The sequence below is a fragment of the Charadrius vociferus genome, unplaced genomic scaffold (genome assembly GCF_000708025.1).
Source record: "Charadrius vociferus isolate BGI_N301 unplaced genomic scaffold, ASM70802v2 scaffold176, whole genome shotgun sequence".
Lineage (NCBI taxonomy): Eukaryota > Metazoa > Chordata > Aves > Charadriiformes > Charadriidae > Charadrius > Charadrius vociferus.
In genome coordinates this window covers 920,597-937,576 of record NW_009648961.1, presented here as the reverse complement: position 1 = coordinate 937,576, position 16,980 = coordinate 920,597, and the positions used below count along the sequence as shown (strand labels likewise).

General features: G+C 40.3%; 1 protein-coding gene across 1 annotated transcript in view; it reads right to left on the bottom strand.

The window, feature by feature from the left end:
• Nucleotides 1-445: 445 nt before the first annotated feature.
• The window catches only part of TIAM2 (T-cell lymphoma invasion and metastasis 2), a 96,706-nt gene continuing 80,171 nt past the window's right edge, over nucleotides 446-16,980 (bottom strand). Inside the window, exons 14-25 of the mRNA XM_009887608.1 lie at nucleotides 14,037-14,216; nucleotides 12,402-12,470; nucleotides 11,902-12,027; nucleotides 10,530-10,638; nucleotides 9,750-9,929; nucleotides 8,194-8,312; nucleotides 6,919-7,027; nucleotides 5,186-5,244; nucleotides 4,223-4,328; nucleotides 3,378-3,465; nucleotides 2,673-2,827; nucleotides 446-1,811 (exon numbers count right to left, since the gene is read on the bottom strand). Of these exons, the coding sequence (XP_009885910.1) occupies nucleotides 1,168-1,811; nucleotides 2,673-2,827; nucleotides 3,378-3,465; nucleotides 4,223-4,328; nucleotides 5,186-5,244; nucleotides 6,919-7,027; nucleotides 8,194-8,312; nucleotides 9,750-9,929; nucleotides 10,530-10,638; nucleotides 11,902-12,027; nucleotides 12,402-12,470; nucleotides 14,037-14,216 (1,944 nt within the window). The 3' untranslated portion in view covers nucleotides 446-1,167. The remainder of the gene's footprint in view (nucleotides 1,812-2,672; nucleotides 2,828-3,377; nucleotides 3,466-4,222; nucleotides 4,329-5,185; nucleotides 5,245-6,918; nucleotides 7,028-8,193; nucleotides 8,313-9,749; nucleotides 9,930-10,529; nucleotides 10,639-11,901; nucleotides 12,028-12,401; nucleotides 12,471-14,036; nucleotides 14,217-16,980) is intronic.

Below are 16,980 nucleotides of genomic sequence, written 5' to 3'. Positions count from 1 at the left end.
TATATAGTCCTACATCTGTGCAGGTGTAGAAGAAATACTTTTGAGAAAGTGGTGGAGAGAGAGGGCTTTCCCATTTTTTTTATTCACTCTATTCAGCTGTAGATAAAAGTGAAAGAACAGTCCAGTTACAAGGTGCCTACAGGTTCTTTTTACTTCAGGGGAATAGCTAGAACACATACTAAGAACAAGGTATGTTGTGAGACATGTAATTAGGTCGGGATACCTCTGAAATAGTTGAGTTTTATATGAATGAAAGTGCGTTCTTGAAATGTAAGAAAAAGTACTTTTCATACTTCAGCATGTAAGACGGCGTTTGGGTTTTTGTGCTCTTTTTATCCTGGAACATCTTACTGCACAGAGTAATTTAAAAAAAAGCCAAAACTCTTGTATAAATATACTCAAGTGACTGGCTTAAAGGAGGATAAAGTGTGCAGATGGCTTTAAGGTCTGCTAATACTCTTCTCATTTATACAAAAGCAAAGAATTTGGGATTTAAAGCTCCAACTAGAGAAAGGCAGAATGATAAAAAGTAGAAAACATGGCTACGTACAATACTTATTTGTCTTTTACTGTACAGGCTGGTAGAGAAAATAAAAAATACAGTCAAATAAAAGATTACAGGCCAAGCTTTGTTTTTGTATTTACACATATGTATAAAGTATAAACAGCATCTTGAAACATACAAAAATGAAATTTCTGCACTATTGTGCACTAAAACACATTAAAATAAGTTAATTCTGCTTTAAATAAAGCAAAAATGAAAACCAAAGAAATAAAATGCCCAAGGTATTGAAAAATTCATTTTGCAATGCTCCTTTCCATCGTAATCCCCTCTGCCACTCTGTAGCACCTTTTCCACATTACTTAAAATACTAAAGAGAGCATCCTTCCCTTCCCCTGCCCCAGAACACTACATCATCTTAGTAACTGCTTGAAAGGGATGAACTAATTTACAGACCTTGGCCAACTTAATCTATTTTTGATCCACAATAAATTAAAATAACTTAAGAATCCTTTACAGCTGTTTTTGTGGAAAAAATGTTATTAGTGCACAAAATCAGATAGTTTTCCTGCAGCTTCCATGAATTTACTAGTTTTAAAGCAAAATAAGTTTGTTGAATTTTATGTGGACTTCAAATGAATACTTTAAATATAGTGCTTAGAAAGCTACGATTTCCCATGCTTCTCCACAGCTTCATAAAAACAGTCCTCATTAACTACAGATGTTAAACTCTGGACGCTAAATTCTCTCTCTAAAATAGAGTTCAGATCCAGTTGTGCAGCATCAGAGTGACTGTCAAGGGACTGGTGACGTTCTTGCATTGCCATTAAAGTTCCTCTGTTACGCTTTGTGCTGTTTACTTTTCTCTTCACTGGGCAGAAATGGCCACGCACCAGTTTTGGATGCTGTCCTGTCTCCAAGCCATCTCCTTCTTCATTTTCAGCAGCCTGATCCTGTTCAGCGTCAGCACTTGGTTCCTCTGAAATCTTCAGCCGTTGGAACTGTATTTCAATGTCTTTTGTAGGGCTGTCCTTCTTTAGGCTCTGATAGTCATCATCGTCGTCGTCATCACTGAGAATATCAGATTCTTTGACAAGAACATTAGAGAAGTCAGATGCGCAGCTCTGTATTTGTTTATCGGGAGACGAATTTTTGGGCTCCTGTATGCTCTCGGCGGTGTGGCAGCTGCTGCTCTGAGTGCTGCTGCTCAGGCTGCACTCATCTGAGTCCTGGAAGGTGCCTTTCCCCGGGTCACCGTTCCACTCGGTACTGGATGAATTCTTCAGTACCCTCAAGGACCTCGTGGAAGCTGTGCAGTGGAAAAAGGCAGTTTTATTTTTTCAGCAAAAGAGCGGCTGTTATACTATCTGTCTCAATATCCCACTTATAATTACAGTGTACATAGTCACATTTGATAATCATCCTGGGTCAGATGTGTCAGCATTCTGATACCGACAGTGCGATCCTGTGTCAGAGTTTTCATTCCACCTATCCCAGGGCTATATGCTTGCCTTGATGTGAAATACGTACAAAATCCTCCAGAGACACTAGTAATGTTTTACACACATCTGCAGGAAAGCAAGATAGATTCAGGCACCTCAAGCACTGGAGGGCCACGTTGTAGGTAGGAGTTGAACTGTCCCAGTTCTTGTGATGTTAAGGGGATTTTACAGACAACTAAACCGATGGAGAACTTGAAATACTAGTAGCTACTCATTTAACTAAAATGTCTGAAGCCTGTACTTAATTAGGGTATCTGCTGGGATGCAGATTTGGTGCACTGGAAGAAGCAAGACCCCTGCCTTTTGCCAGTTGTTTCAGTTTTAAATATTATTAGGGCTGAGTTACTGAAGGGAACGCAGAGGAAAGAACACTAATACTGCATGCCAAAGGGAGTCCATTGCTTCCCAGCAAAATTAATTTGGGCCTTATTAAATCTTCCCCCTTAAGAGAGCTAATGACCTATCACAGTGGAGGGGAGGGCAAGCGTGCTTATCTGGTCTAGCCCTTGTCACGCACTGAGTTATGGAGAAACTCTACCACCTCTCCAGCCAGAAAAACAAATGGGATTTGTGGGTCTGGCACATGACACACTACGTCGTCATAATAATTCTTCTGCCAGCTCTGGAGTCCACACTCTATTTTTCAACTTAGAGAATGTGTTTCTTACCCAGTTTGGCTGTTGCAGGTACACGGTTCTTGAGTGGGACAAGGCGATCTTTACATGTTTTCTCCAGTGGTAGCTCACATTTTATGTGACGTCTGAAATTCTCCCGCAAAATAGAGCGGATCACCTTCACAATGTTAGTCTTGTTCTCACAGTCACTGCAAGTTGAAAACAGATAACCTAATTTTCCCCTCTGAAGTAAGATGCTATAAGGATAAAATCTACCCGCCTCCTTTCTGCTGATGTGCAGTGTTTTTTTCAGTAGTTTGCTTTAGTAGTAGGTTCTGCAGCTAACATCTTTGTGTTAGCCTTTTTGCACACGTGGTTTGCGATCTTGGTTACTTTCCCTTACAAAAACAGCCTGCAAGGTAATTTCTGTATCGAGGGATCACCCCTTAAGTGGTCTTTATCAGAAGGTGATTTCTGCTAACCAACTGAGAGTCTGATAAAATCAGTTACTTTGCCCATATTGAACCGGAATTTATGATCACACGTCTGTGCAGATTGCTGACATTGGATCACTGCGCCAAATTCCCTCCCATTTCAAATTATTATACGTACTGCAGTTAAACACTGGCGTACTGCCTGGATTCAAAGAGAGAGAGCCGCATTAGAAGTGCTGATGCAAAGGTCACGTGGGGAAAAATATTTGATTTTTTAAATTCTATTAATGTGATTCGTCAAATAGAACCTCCATGTGCATCTTACCTGCTGCACAATTGAAAAATTGTTTCTGGCCTGCCTTCTAGTTCTGACTTAGTGTGAATCAGTTCCCAGACACAGCTGTTCTCTGTACCTGTGCATGGAAGGAAACATTGTTTTTATATATACTTCACAAAACTTTTGGCATTAGAAAAAACAGTGTAGAGCTCCTCTTCTGAAGGCAGTGTTAACATAGGCATAGGTGGATCCACAGAAGATCTCACCCGAGGTGGAACCCAAAGTCCCCTGAACTCTCCTGTTGCACAGCCCAGCCAGTGCTGCTTTTGCTAACTTGACCTTCTCTCTTGGAGAGTTGCTTTCCCCCATTCTTAATGCTTCTCACTGTCTTCCAGCCCTAGAAGGTCTTCTCTCAAGTGTGCAAGACACTAAACACCCAGCAACGCTTTACAGAAGATATAGAACTGGATAGGATCATGAAAATAAACTCAAAGGGAAAATAAGAACACAGCCTACTACCACAAATTATACAGTCAACTTTCCTACATTTGGAAAAACACAAGGGTGAGCACCCACACAGCATAAGGGCGTCACCAGGACGTCAACCATGGTAAATCACCTTCCTGTTCATGGTGTCTTTTCATCGGGGATTTCCATTCTGTCATTCCTTCACATCATGTTGCACCTTCCTGAACTCACAGAAGAAGCCAACGTACCAAAGAAAGTCTGTTAATGCATCGCGCCTGTACCCCCAGGGTACAGAGACAGCAGTAGATACTGTTTTGTCTACACCTGCCTGTTTCCGGAGGCTCCAGAAAGACATAGGGAAGAAGCAGTATTACCAAATCCCAGAAAAGCCTTCAGTCCTAAAGTATTCAGTGGAAGGGAATTACCTGCTGTGTTCCCCAGTCGAACTTGAAGAGCAGATAAAGGAATCAGCCAACGAAATTTAAATGGATCCAAGTCACCGTAATTATGTGCAGCACGAACATTAGTAGGCTGCAAAAAGAAAAACAACAAGGATATTTCTAAGAAATAACAGTAAAAAAGCAGGGATTTTTGTGTTACTCTTAAAAGAGCTGCCTCTGAAGAGAAACTAAATTCATTAGACTTTTTTCCTTCAGTACCCTAGTATGTGCTTGCAAATGTAGTTGAAATGGTGATAGACACAACCTTTGGAAATTGTAATTGCTTCAACTTTTAAGAGCACTTGTTTTTAATGGACAAAAATAATACTTTGCATATAAGTACTACTAGGGAACAAGTGTCCCGTGAAGAAACCAGCAGACTGTTGATTAGCAGAATACATTAATCATGTAGCTGCTGCTGCTGCTTTTAGAGCCCCTCCATCTGTTATGGTAAACATGGTGCAGTACTTCACCACTGGACTGCTGGTACTCAGGATATACAACTTGCTACTTGACTTCAGCGTTCCAGTTTCGTAAATGGGGACAGAGGAGGTGATGTTAAAAAAGCCCCTTTTCCTTTCCTTCCAGGGTGATCGAGGGTCTATAAACAGAGGTCTTTAACCTCCATGCTACGTTAAGGTGGGCCGTTGTAAACACCACCTGGAAGAATCAATGATTTCTTTATGGTAATGTTTCATATTCCACCTGACGGAACTAACATGGGGCTCACACAGAGAAGACGCTGCTGCTTACTAAATAACAAATAATATTTATTGCTACACAGATACTGAGCACTTGTTTTGGCTGTGATAGCTAGAATTCCAGCCTAGCGAGGGAAGGTGGCATTTCACCACAGTCGCTCCCCCTTCAACACCGGTATGGTCCATCTCACCCTGCAGCAGGATCCTGTGCACGAACACCCACCACCTCCACTGATACCAGACTTACCATTTTCTTTTTCAGTTTGTAGTTCTCCTTATACACCAGAATTACAGCCCTCTTAAAAACTAAAAAGGAAAGAGAAAAAGGAAAACTGTTAACTACAGGTGTAATATTCAATGAAAATATTATCTGGGGGAAGCTGGTGATTGTAGTCACAGGACTGTGAAGGATGAGATACGCAAACCGATTGAAAAGCACCTGCCCTGTATTAAGATGACAACTGGGGTTTTCATCCTACACTTGTTCATGCAATGGCAGTACTCTTTCCTCAGATTTTGTTCTAAACATTTAGGATGAAGCCATTCTGCATCTTTATTCTGAAAGTACCAGCAGCCTATCTCCTGGTATGTGAAGCAGTCTTCACATAAACAAACACAGCAGATGTAGATGTAAAGGTTCAGATTTTCTTTTTGTAATCGGTGGACGTTTTCAACTGGCATGAAGGGCCTATAGCAAGAGAGGGCTGTGAAAAAGGACACGAAGTCTGTTCTTCCTGCAGTTCAGCATTTGCTTAGTTGGAAACGCAAACATCTCAATTCCTGCTTTTCCATTCGCTACATCCCACTGGAGCGGCTCACTAACATAATCTAATCTTTCAGCCTCCAGGGAGGCAGGGACATGTTCTCTCTCATCTGTAAGGAGGAACAGAAACACAGGGGCATTGAAACTGCAGCTGAACTACGGGATGGCTCTGCAGAGCAGTCCTGGATCCCAGATCGAACTCAAGGGCAGTATAGCTCTATCCTTGCTCATACATCCACGTTTCCTTCCAGTGGAAGAGGAGAGAGGGGCAATGGTATGCAGTTGAGTCTCATCCCTGCACGAAGCCAGGATGCAGCCATAGCGAGCACAGCATTTGCCCCAGAGCTTGGCAGTTTCCCTCTGTTCCACACATTATGTACATTTTCTAAGCTGCCCGCATAGGGTTTGAAGTGAGAATAAAACTCGGTTTCCCAAGCGGCAGATGAGTAGTCTGCCATTCATTCATATGTGTCCTGCTGGGAAGCGTCTGGCATACATGGATCACTGTGCACCTCATCCAAGGAACCTGGGAGGTAGCTCCTGTTCGTTCTTCAGTTAGAAGCATCCCCTCCCCTAACCTGTCGTGCTTCCTGAGGAAGGAGTGCACGACAGCCCTGAGAAAGAGAAACTTGTCTCTTCTCAACCTGAGTTGTTCTGTAGGTGTTTATCCAATGACATTTTAAAGAAATATTTTTTAAAGAAATGGACAAGTCTCACTGGAAGATTTAATTAATTAGGTAATTACTACATGATTAATCATATATATACTATTAAATAAAACTCTTGGTTGTATGTTCTTATTTCCACATTCATTTCTCATAATCTGGATGGGCATTTTGATGCAGTAGCTGTAAAGCAGAGCTTAGCCTAAATTCCCAAGAGTAGAATAAATCACTATTTTCCTACCAGCCTCCTTTGAAAGCTTGGTTTAGCAGATTGTTCTAAAGAGAATATTGTCTCTTGAAAATCATTAATTGCCATAGCTTACATATAGGCAGGAGAGCAGTTGAGGTTGGCTCACAGAGCAAACAGCAAACAAACGAATGGAAACTTTTCACTTCTCATATTACAAAATATAACTATGTATTTTTTCAGATGTAAGTCTACCCTTGATATGGCTGCAGGGAAAGGAGACGGTGGCTTTCATCTTGTGAGAAGATTTAATGTGTTAATCTATAGATTCGAAAGAGCAGAGAGTCATTAAAGAAGACACTTACCAAACACTGTAAGTTCAAGGTCTTTTCTTGCTTTGCCCAGTGATGGGAAAGGATTCAGCCAGGAAACTGTAGAGTGCATCAGAAGTTCTCCCATTGAAAGCTCTGTCACCTGTATTAAATTATAACAGTAGATAATATAAACAAACAGTATAAATACATACATCAGTTCTGTGATCCACATGTGAGTAAAATGTTAATGGTACACATTAAGAACTTGAAGGATCTATGTTTTCTGTATTTACTGTATGTACAGAAAGACAGAGATCAGCACTATGGCAGGAAAAGTGCGAGTAAATCCCCTTTTAAAAATAGGTAGCAACTATAAAAATTAATAGCCCCTAATTTATGGAAGCTGGATAGAAGTTCTTACTGTTAATAACTTCAAAGAATATGAAGTTGATCTGATGATCTCTCACTTACATATAGCCAGTTGTGAACTGGGTGATTTATTAGCTGTAAGTATCTTTAATTTTTATAGAGTAATTAGTATTAATGACAATGCCAATGGCAGAATTAATGGAGGTCTTGTACTCTGAGGTTGCTTTCTTCTGTGGGACACAACATAACACTGTGAAGAAACTCCCAGGCTGTCAAGTTTTGTTTCCCCATAAATGATAGGAGACCAACGGGGGCGATTTGGCTTTTACTAGGAGGAAATAAAACAACCGAGATGGCATTTCTCATATCTGATCTTCACCTTTACAGATTTGATCTGCTTAGTAATTGTTTGACAGAAATAGCTAAGCTGAGACCTTGCTGCCCCAGTTCCGGGAGATGCATGCACACAGCCTGTTTAACTAATGGTTTTTGCTTTGACAAATACCCGTGGATGCCTCAGCACTAGAAGTGTAGAGAATGAGAATAACAGACCTTAATATGAAATCCCTCAAATTGCCATTTTCATTTATATGGGTGAAAAAAATATCTTAAGAACTTAAAAACTCTATAGCTTAAAATCTGAATGCCTTGGGGCATGGATAATCTCGGCAACATTTGAGAAGAGGAGGATTTTTCCTACTGAGAATTATGTCTACTCCTGCTTCCAATTCCTGTCAGACCAGAAGGCGGCTCTGGCAGCTGTCTGAAAATTTTACCATAACCTACTGACAAAAAGAAACTTGACAGACAGATATGAAATGGAAGTGAAAATATTAAAGGAGAATGGAGGAAGCCCAGCACAAGTAAGTTCCCCAAATTACCCCAGGAAGAAATAAACCACCCAATGGCAAACGGGATAATGCTTCAGGAGTGAATAAAACACGTTCCTTCTCTTACCTCCTTCTCGGTTCCACTTTGATCTGCAACCAGTTGGTCAAACACAGTGCCATAATCTTCATATATCTTCTGCATCTCGTTGATGTGACTTGCTACTTTTTCCATTGCCTTCAGCGCTTCTATAAGGTTCAAAAATTCCATAGACAGCTACATTATTCAACCGTATTTTCTAAATATGACATTTTTTATTGAATTCCACTTTAAGCAGGCAAAATGATGCAGTGTTCCCAAGGTTTGGTGAAGAGAATTCTAGCTTTATATTGGTTCTTTCTCATAGCAACAGTAGGAGTTATGCTTCTTAATAACAGTAAGTGAAAAATGCTTGTCTACTGTCTTAAGTGACTGAAAAGGCTGCAATACACATTCCAGTGATGAGCCCCCAAATATATGAATATTCCTATCGACATGATAGTAAACACGGTTAGGTTTTACCTCTCGTACACATAAGGCCACTAGGATCTCTAGAGTAATCTACACCCACTCTAGGACAAGTCATCCGATGAGCTTTAATGGAAACAAATTGCCTTTGGCTTAGCACAGAATAGGCAAAGAAAGACAGCGCTGAGTTGTACAAGCTCCTCATGGATTGCAACCATGAAATTAAATGCTGGTGGCCAGGTTTTGTTTACATGTTGTTTTCTATGCAAGAGTGACACTAGATTTCATTAGACTTTTGTGTTAATTCAGAAAGGAGATGGAGAAAGGCACTTGGTTTCCCCAGTCCTGCCAGCTCTTAATGGTGCAGCCTTTTAGCCGTTTGGCATCCGTCCTGACCTACAAGTAAGTCACCCCCAGCCTGGTTGTAAGGATAAGGGAGCAGTATGAGAAGCTCCCTTTTAAGTCAGTAACAGCCTCATGACTTTTTGCTGACAGTGTATTTTGCCTGAATCTATTTTGTTAAAGTGACAAGCAATCCATAAAATAAATCTCTAGACTTCCATCCACCAGGTGCTGACAGACCTGAACTGGAATTTGCCAGGGTGAAGTCCCAAGCATGTGAGCAGAGAAAAGCAATCAACTCTAATATATAGTAGACAGACAAGTCTTTCTATGTGGGAAGACTGCAAAGCTTTGACACAGATCCCTTCTATGCAAGCAAGAGTGACAGCCAAACCTCAAAACCCTAAAATTTCCTTCTGTTGCACTGTTAAACTTTGACACATTTCAATAACTGAATAACCACCACAAGATGGAGCTTTGGTCAGTGTTTCCCAAGTGGGGAAAAATACCCAACAAAAAGCCAACACTATGACCTGACATGCTCTTGCGCAAGAATTGAGGAGAAAGACCCCAGTCCTATGTGTCATGGCAAATCCTGGGCATATCTACTTCTCAAAGGGACTTGGACACTCTCAAGGGAACTTGGACACACCAACTAGGACTTTTTGCTAAAAGCACAAAAAAGCTGCTTATTATTTTTAAGGAGAGGGAGGGAATTCTCTCTTAAGTTTTGATGAATTCTGTGTTATCTACCAGAACAGCTACCTGCGTCTTCAGAGAGGACTGGAATAAACCTTAACTCATATTCATTCCTGTAGAAGAAAGGAAGAAGTTACCTGTCAAATGATAGTGCTCCTCACTCTCGTTGTCTGTCAGAGACACCAGCTCTTTTAAAAGCAGAGGATATTTTAGCACTCTCTGCACAGGCTTTATGAGATACGACTCCAGTGTAGAAGAATGTTGCTTTGTGGGATTTCGAGCATCCAGAAAGGCCTTAAAGGCACTATCTGTTTTGGCTAGATGTAAATAAAAGAGTTGGTCGGTTGAACATGGAAGCCATAGAAGCTACAATAACTTGAACGCACAGAACTGCAACTTGTAACCAGCACCAAAAGCCTCACCCTTTTCGATACTTCAAACAAAGCAGTTTACACTATTCATTTCATAATCATTTCTGCATTAAATAACATACATAAGAGCTAAAAGAGCGATTATATCAAGGCAACATTATTGCGCAATGTAATTTTTCCACTGCACTGCAGGCTTCTTCTGGGTCAAATGTATAAAGCGATGGCAGAGGAAGTAATTCCTAAGTTATTCCGCCATTTTTTGCTTCTTCTCGGAGGATGAACTGAATCTGCAGACGGCACAAACTTTTGAAAGATGTTTCTGTAGCTACTTAGGTTACTGTCTGGATGTTACAAAAGGAACCTTACCCCTTCAGTTCTATATCATACTTCAGCAGAACTGCAGATCGTAGCTACTCCTATTGAAAGATACCCAATTTGCCCTTGTTTTGTACCAGTATTCTCTGCAAGTCGACAAGTTTTGTTATGGCAGTTCACTGCAGTTTGAAGTCATGCAAATGAATTACAATATTGAAGACAATAAGTTACCTCTCTCGAGAACTTTCTGAACTTTGATGTGGTTTGCGCAGAAGCCACTGTACAGTTTAAAGTGGTCAGCATAATACAGAAAGGAGCCTCCAAGGGAAAACAGCAATTTCTGAAATCAACACAATCAAAATATTAATTCATTACTAGTATCTTAAATAAATGTTCAGGCACATAACGCAGAGGCTTAACGCTGTGATTTTTTGCTAGATTTCTATACATATCCTATATTTCTATACATATTTTATATATATATGAAAAAAATCGTGAATATACTATTGGTAGTAACGCCAGAACATTTCTATATTTTTCTGGGCACAGAGTTCAGCCTATATAGGCAAAGCCTGCAGTTTTCTCCATTCTCCCCAAGCAGGTAAGACCACTGCAGTCACTCTGTCTCACTGTATCTTTCAAGCAGCACAGGAACAAAAATCAACAGACATGTAACAGGGTATCTTGTGCTGGGAAAACAGACGAGCAATAGGAAGCAAGGCACAAAAGTGCCAAAGCACGAAGGGGCAGTGTAAAACAAACACGGAGGACTGCTTTCCAACTGCTTTCCTTCTTTCAGGCAGATGGTAATTACAAGGCACCTCTGATGCTCTTGGATGAAGGGGAGGTTGGGAAGATGTGGGAGGGACTGAATCACAAGGAAGATGTTTTTAGAAAAATGCTTCCCGAAGCACAGATAAAAAAGAGTAGTAGTGAGGGAGGAGGAGGAGGAGGAGGGGGAGGGGGAGGAGGGGGAGGAGGAGAGAAGCCCTCTCCCCTCTTTTTAATCAATGTTTGCTCCACAAAAGGCAGCAAGTGTTCAGGAGACCTGGCAGCAGTTGCGCCTGGTCCTGTGACCATGACACCATCTCCGGGGAATCTGCTTCTTACAGTTCGGGCAGGTACTGCGTGGTGCCTCTGTGAGCAGGACAGCACAGCAAGGACATAGTCTACAGCCATTTACACTGTGTGGGCCCTCTTCTTGGACCTCACAGCATGAGCAACTCATGCAGCATTTAACAGGAAAAGCTCCTAGAGTCTGTAGCGGGTGAACTGGGCACAGCGGGGAGGAGCACAGGGCAGGGCAGAATTCAGCCCAGTGACAATAACCTTTCTACACAGGAGTTCTGCATCATAAGCTTTGCTAGCTTATAGCATACTCAAAGTCCATGCTGCACCTTCCATGTTTCATCTTCTGCCGTGGGAAAGAGGAAGATAAAACCATGAAAAATAGCACTTATCTTTCACTGCTGAATAGATGCCTGTAATCCAAAGTAAAGCTTCAAAAGCAAAAGCAACCACATGAAACTTAAGAGTTCTTAAAGCCAGATTTTCACAAACACTTGCAGGCACATTACCAAGTAGTAAACGATGAAATATTTACCCGGAACTGGGATGGCGTTTCCAGTGTATTAAAATCTGAGGAAGAAGATATTCCATCTTCAAGGGTCTCTAAAAACACCTTCTGGAAATCCAGCATTTCTGGCAGACTGCCGAACAAGGACTCCATCTGCGAAAAACATCAGTGTATGAAGTACTGCACTCCACACACCTAACAGTGGTCTTGTGAAAGCAGTCCACTAAGGAGATGTGACACACAGAGGTTGCAAAGGACAACAACTTCTTCGTTGATACTTTTCAAACGATTTTTATATCAAAAAACCTTACAAAAAAGCACAGATTTCTTGGGAATTAAGTCAGAAGAACAATTACCATTTAAAAAAGGAGGTGACGCACACACCCGACAGAAAGGCACTGACTACTGTAATTCCTATTATGTTCACTGTTTGCTTTTTCTGTCGTGCTCTCAGCAATGAAAGACCCAAATGCCAAGGTCTTAACCCATAAAAGAATCAAAAGCACATCTTTCAGTTATTCCCTCACCTCATCCTGGGTAAGGAAGGTTTCGTTTTGAAGGGGCTCCAAGTATAGCTTGAAGAGGCAGCTCAAGTCCTGCAAGAAACAGAACTCCTTCAGTTTTTATGTAACAGTTTAAAATTGTTCTTTATACAACAACTGTGGGATAGGGGTAATTTTCAGGAATGCACTAGATATATAATTCCTTTCCTGTGACAAAATCACCTGCGTGTTGTTAGCACTACAGTGATTGCTAAATTAGATGCAAATTGATTTCAGTGTAACATTTTTGTTTCATCTTTAAGGCTTTACAGCTTGATTATAACAAATTATATTTTAGTATAGCATGAGGAGAAAATGTTACAGATGATGGCTTTCTAAAAAGTCCATGTATATGAACAGCATCAAATGTTTTAATCGTGCATGTTAGATAAACCATATAAATAGCCACTCATTTAAACATCGGTAGTAATACCCAGAAGGTCATGTAACATTTTAAAATCCTATTAGGTATTAATGTATTCAGTTATGTTGTTGGGAGGGCATGATTAGGAACTTTTTCAGTCACTTCTTCAAAGAATTGGTGCCACTTTTGAAGACTTACTATCCCACACCAACAAACACATGATGGCAGGGCTGGCACCCACTGCAGGGCTCTCCAACCCTGAGAAGAGAAATGGCAGGAATTCTTATGGAGAAGGAATAATGAGCACCTCCCTGAGAACACCACAACGAGTACGTGCAAGCTGTCAGGATTTTGCCTGCTGCAAAATTTCACACATGTCAGTGACCCTCAGGGTCATGCCTTTGTTCAAGCGATTCCTCTATAAGAAACGTACATGGGGGTTCGTGTTCTGTAAAGCTTCCCCAAGCTTTACAGCATATGGCTGTATTAGTGTATTGGTGGATGTAGTAACCCCAGCAGACTGAAAGCGTTTTCTCTTCTCTCCCATATACGTTATTGCAGCAAGTACCAATATCTGTAAGTACGTGTTTTAAGATCCAGCAAAGTAGATGATTCCTCCTTGATGAATGATTCCTCCTTGATGAGTGAAATCAATGTCAATGAATCAATGTCAATGAAATCAATGTCTTCGTGTTTCTTTGGGCATCCAGCCACATGAATTTGGGGTTTATAAAAAGAAGAGATACACATCTAACAAATTACGGATTTATCAGTCAGAGGAGAAATAACATATGTGTGACGCTACAACCAACTGGAATTGTGCCTTTTAGCTTTGCTGATTCAAAAATTATTATGTATTATTTTCCACAATTAAACTTTTTTTTCTAATTTGTAGGAGACTCTGTTCTGTTCTTCTACCAGATTTATTTTCATCTTGAAAACTATGGAAACATCCCCTGGAAAACCCCTGTGTTAACATACTGTCGGTATCCCCACAAATTACCACTCTCCAATATAAGTACAAATTGACTAGAACTAAACCTACTAGATCAAATCCTACAGCCTCTATTAGAGGAGCAAGCCTGTTGAAAACAACAGGAACAATCAGATAAATGGACTTTGACTTTGTAGGTTATGGCCCTTGTAGAGGTCTGTTATAGAAAAGTAAGCATGAAATATGTTAAGACCATCCACAAATCATGGTGAGCCTCAAAACCAAGGCTGTAGCTAGCCAGATTTTATCTTTTTTTTTGTACCTTGACATAAGATTTCTCGGTGTCCATAAGCTCTTGGATGACTTTCCTCAATCTGTCTGCATCAGAAAGGTGGCGAGCCAGTGGCCGTGGAGGTGGATCCTGGTTGTCCTTCTGTCCTTCCATACTGCTTGCCTGGACTTCTTGGAAGTTTCGGCACAACGCGCTGATCTGTTCTGTGCTCTGTTAAACAAGAAGAAAGAGACAAGCACGAATGTTTTAGAACACAAGCTGTACTACAATTAGTTTTCAATTCCTCAAATTTTGCTCTTGTTCCAAACTGGGGGGCCAGAGCACGCCATTGATTTTTGTCAAATGTGTATCCTGATAGCTTTGAACAGCTTCAATTTACAGCAGATCCAGAGCACAGCAGTAAAATGAAATTTTCTAGTGATTTTTCCAGTGCAAATTATTTTCAGTCTTCAGATACAAGCTTGTGGGATGCAAAAGATGAGAACGAGCTCAGATACAGACTTTGATTCTTATGACACTAGCATCACACTGTTTTCCATCTCTCTTATTTTGCAATACTCACTGCATCAAAACAGAAAGAATTAGTAGGTGAAGATCTTCTATGCATCCAGAATAACTATTTTATTTGTCATCTGCTACCTATATTGTGTTGTGTGTTTTTTTCAAACAATGAGAGGTGGAGCTGAGGGTTCAGATTCCAATGTCCTGGGTTGTCAAAAGATGTTTAGATGCTTTCTCTCCAAGGAGACAACTACGTATCAAGATTTTTTTGCTTTCAAACCCGGCAATTCTTTAGAAGAATGATAAACATGAAAAAAAACCCAGAAAATTTTCAAGCAAGGTAGGAATTGGAGATAGAACAACAGTTAATCTTACAAGGCAAAAATGGAACAGCAAGAGATTTTTCTGCCACTATGAAATTGTTGTGTAGTTTGCTCTTGCATGACCATCACGAGTATCCAAGAGCAACTTTTTCAGGCAATAATCTTTAATGCTTAATTTAAAAATTATTCCACTGTTCTCTTTCTTATATGATGTTTTCCTGAAAGATAGAATATCTCTATCATTACTCAATTCTACCTTAACAGTTGTCAGTATCCACCTCTTTATATTACATAAAACAATTCTTCTGCAGTGCTTCTGTCTTTCAGACACTCTCTAAGATACCGGACAGTTGCATATGCTGTGCCATATATTATCTTCTACTTAGTGAATGCATTCAGATGAGGATTACATGTATGCTGCCTTATTTCAAGTGGAAATCTTGTTTCAGTGACCTTGTTTCAGTGGAGAAATCAGGACATAAGCACATTTCAGAACTGTCTTATTCTGTACTGATTTATTCCACACGCTGTTTCAAGTTGTCGTTTTTGGATCTCCTGATTCACCACTGATTATCTGTGTAGCTAAGTTCACCAGCATACTAGGTCAGCAAATAAGCAAATGTGAAAGTTACTCTGAAACAGAACTAAGCAATACAAAGCCTTCTGTAAGGTGGAAGCTAAACACACTAGCAATATTAAACCTCACCCACTCACGTGACAAAATATAGGTACATCCCTCACACATGTATGATGGAAAGGAATGTTAAAATGTCAAATATTTGCCATGTAGTCTATATTACTCTGTAACTTCCCAGCCCCCAGTTTTGAACAATGCCACCACCCTAATAAAAAATTAAGTTACTTTCCTCACTAATATGTGCAACCACCTTCCACAATCCTATATAATGACACCTTGCAGGACTATGAAATTTAGATACATTTTATATTTGCAATGTTTATTAGGACCCAACAAAATGCAATGTAAATTGAATGGTGTTTGTTGGAATTACAGCGACACAGAGATGGAATACATTTAAAAATCACAGTCACTTTGTGCCACTAAAATTGATTAGCATTTTGGAAATAAATCCCAACTTAATTTATGAAATGGGGGGAAGGGTGTATTTTAAAGTAACTTCTAAATAGCTGAATGCCAAAGTACTTGAGTTTTGTTTTCTTTCTTTCTGATGTCAGAAAGTTTTGTATTTGTATCAGAATGACTCAGATTTTACGTTCTCTACAGCTCAAGGTGCGTGTGGGCAGCTTGATTTACATCAACCTGATGCCTGATCAAGGACACTAGATCAAGGATATGAGACAGCCTATTGAAAGCGAGTCATAAACATCATCATCAGGCACAGTTTTACAAGGAGGAGCTAGAAGTCCTCTATTCCTCCTCAACCACCTTTGCACGTAGGGCAGGCAGACATTGGAGAACATGCTATGTTCTCCAGCCCCTTCAGTTTTGGGGCCAGAGCTGGATCTGCCACCAAGAACCACTGGATAAGAAAGCATATGGAAATATATGATACTGCCAAACATAAATACTATTTGAGCTCCTAAGTAACATAATTTTGGTGTCAGATATTGTTCCAAGGCACAGGATTACCCTAAGGTACCTCTCAGCCATACTGCCGACAAGTAGTGATTTTTATTAACTTTAGTATGTTCCTGAACAAGTAAGCACTTTGTGTTTGCAAGTCTGGCATTAAAAAAAAATTGCCCTTGTCTTGGAGTACTGTTTGTAGGCTCTGGTCCTTTCTCACAGCTTTGCTGTTCTCTGTCCTTCCCTTTATGAGAGACTTTCAGACTGTGCAATATCCAGACCTGATTCTCATTCTTTGTGTCCACAGTGGTATTTATGTTCGGGTCAAAGCAAGTAGGACATGCTACTTGATCACAGGACAGAAGTATTTCACATTCACTCCTACACATTGCATGGACCGTACAAGATGCAGAAACACATTTTACCAGTGAAACCACAAAGTGTATGTTAGGTTCTGGACCAAGAGCCCAGTATGAGAAACTTCATAAGGAATAAATAAAGAGGAATAAAATCTATTCTTGCTTTGTATTTCTTCCCAAAACTCCCTTACCACCTAAGTCAGGATCTCCATCTTTTTCCACACTGCTCTGGATGCTACTTTCTG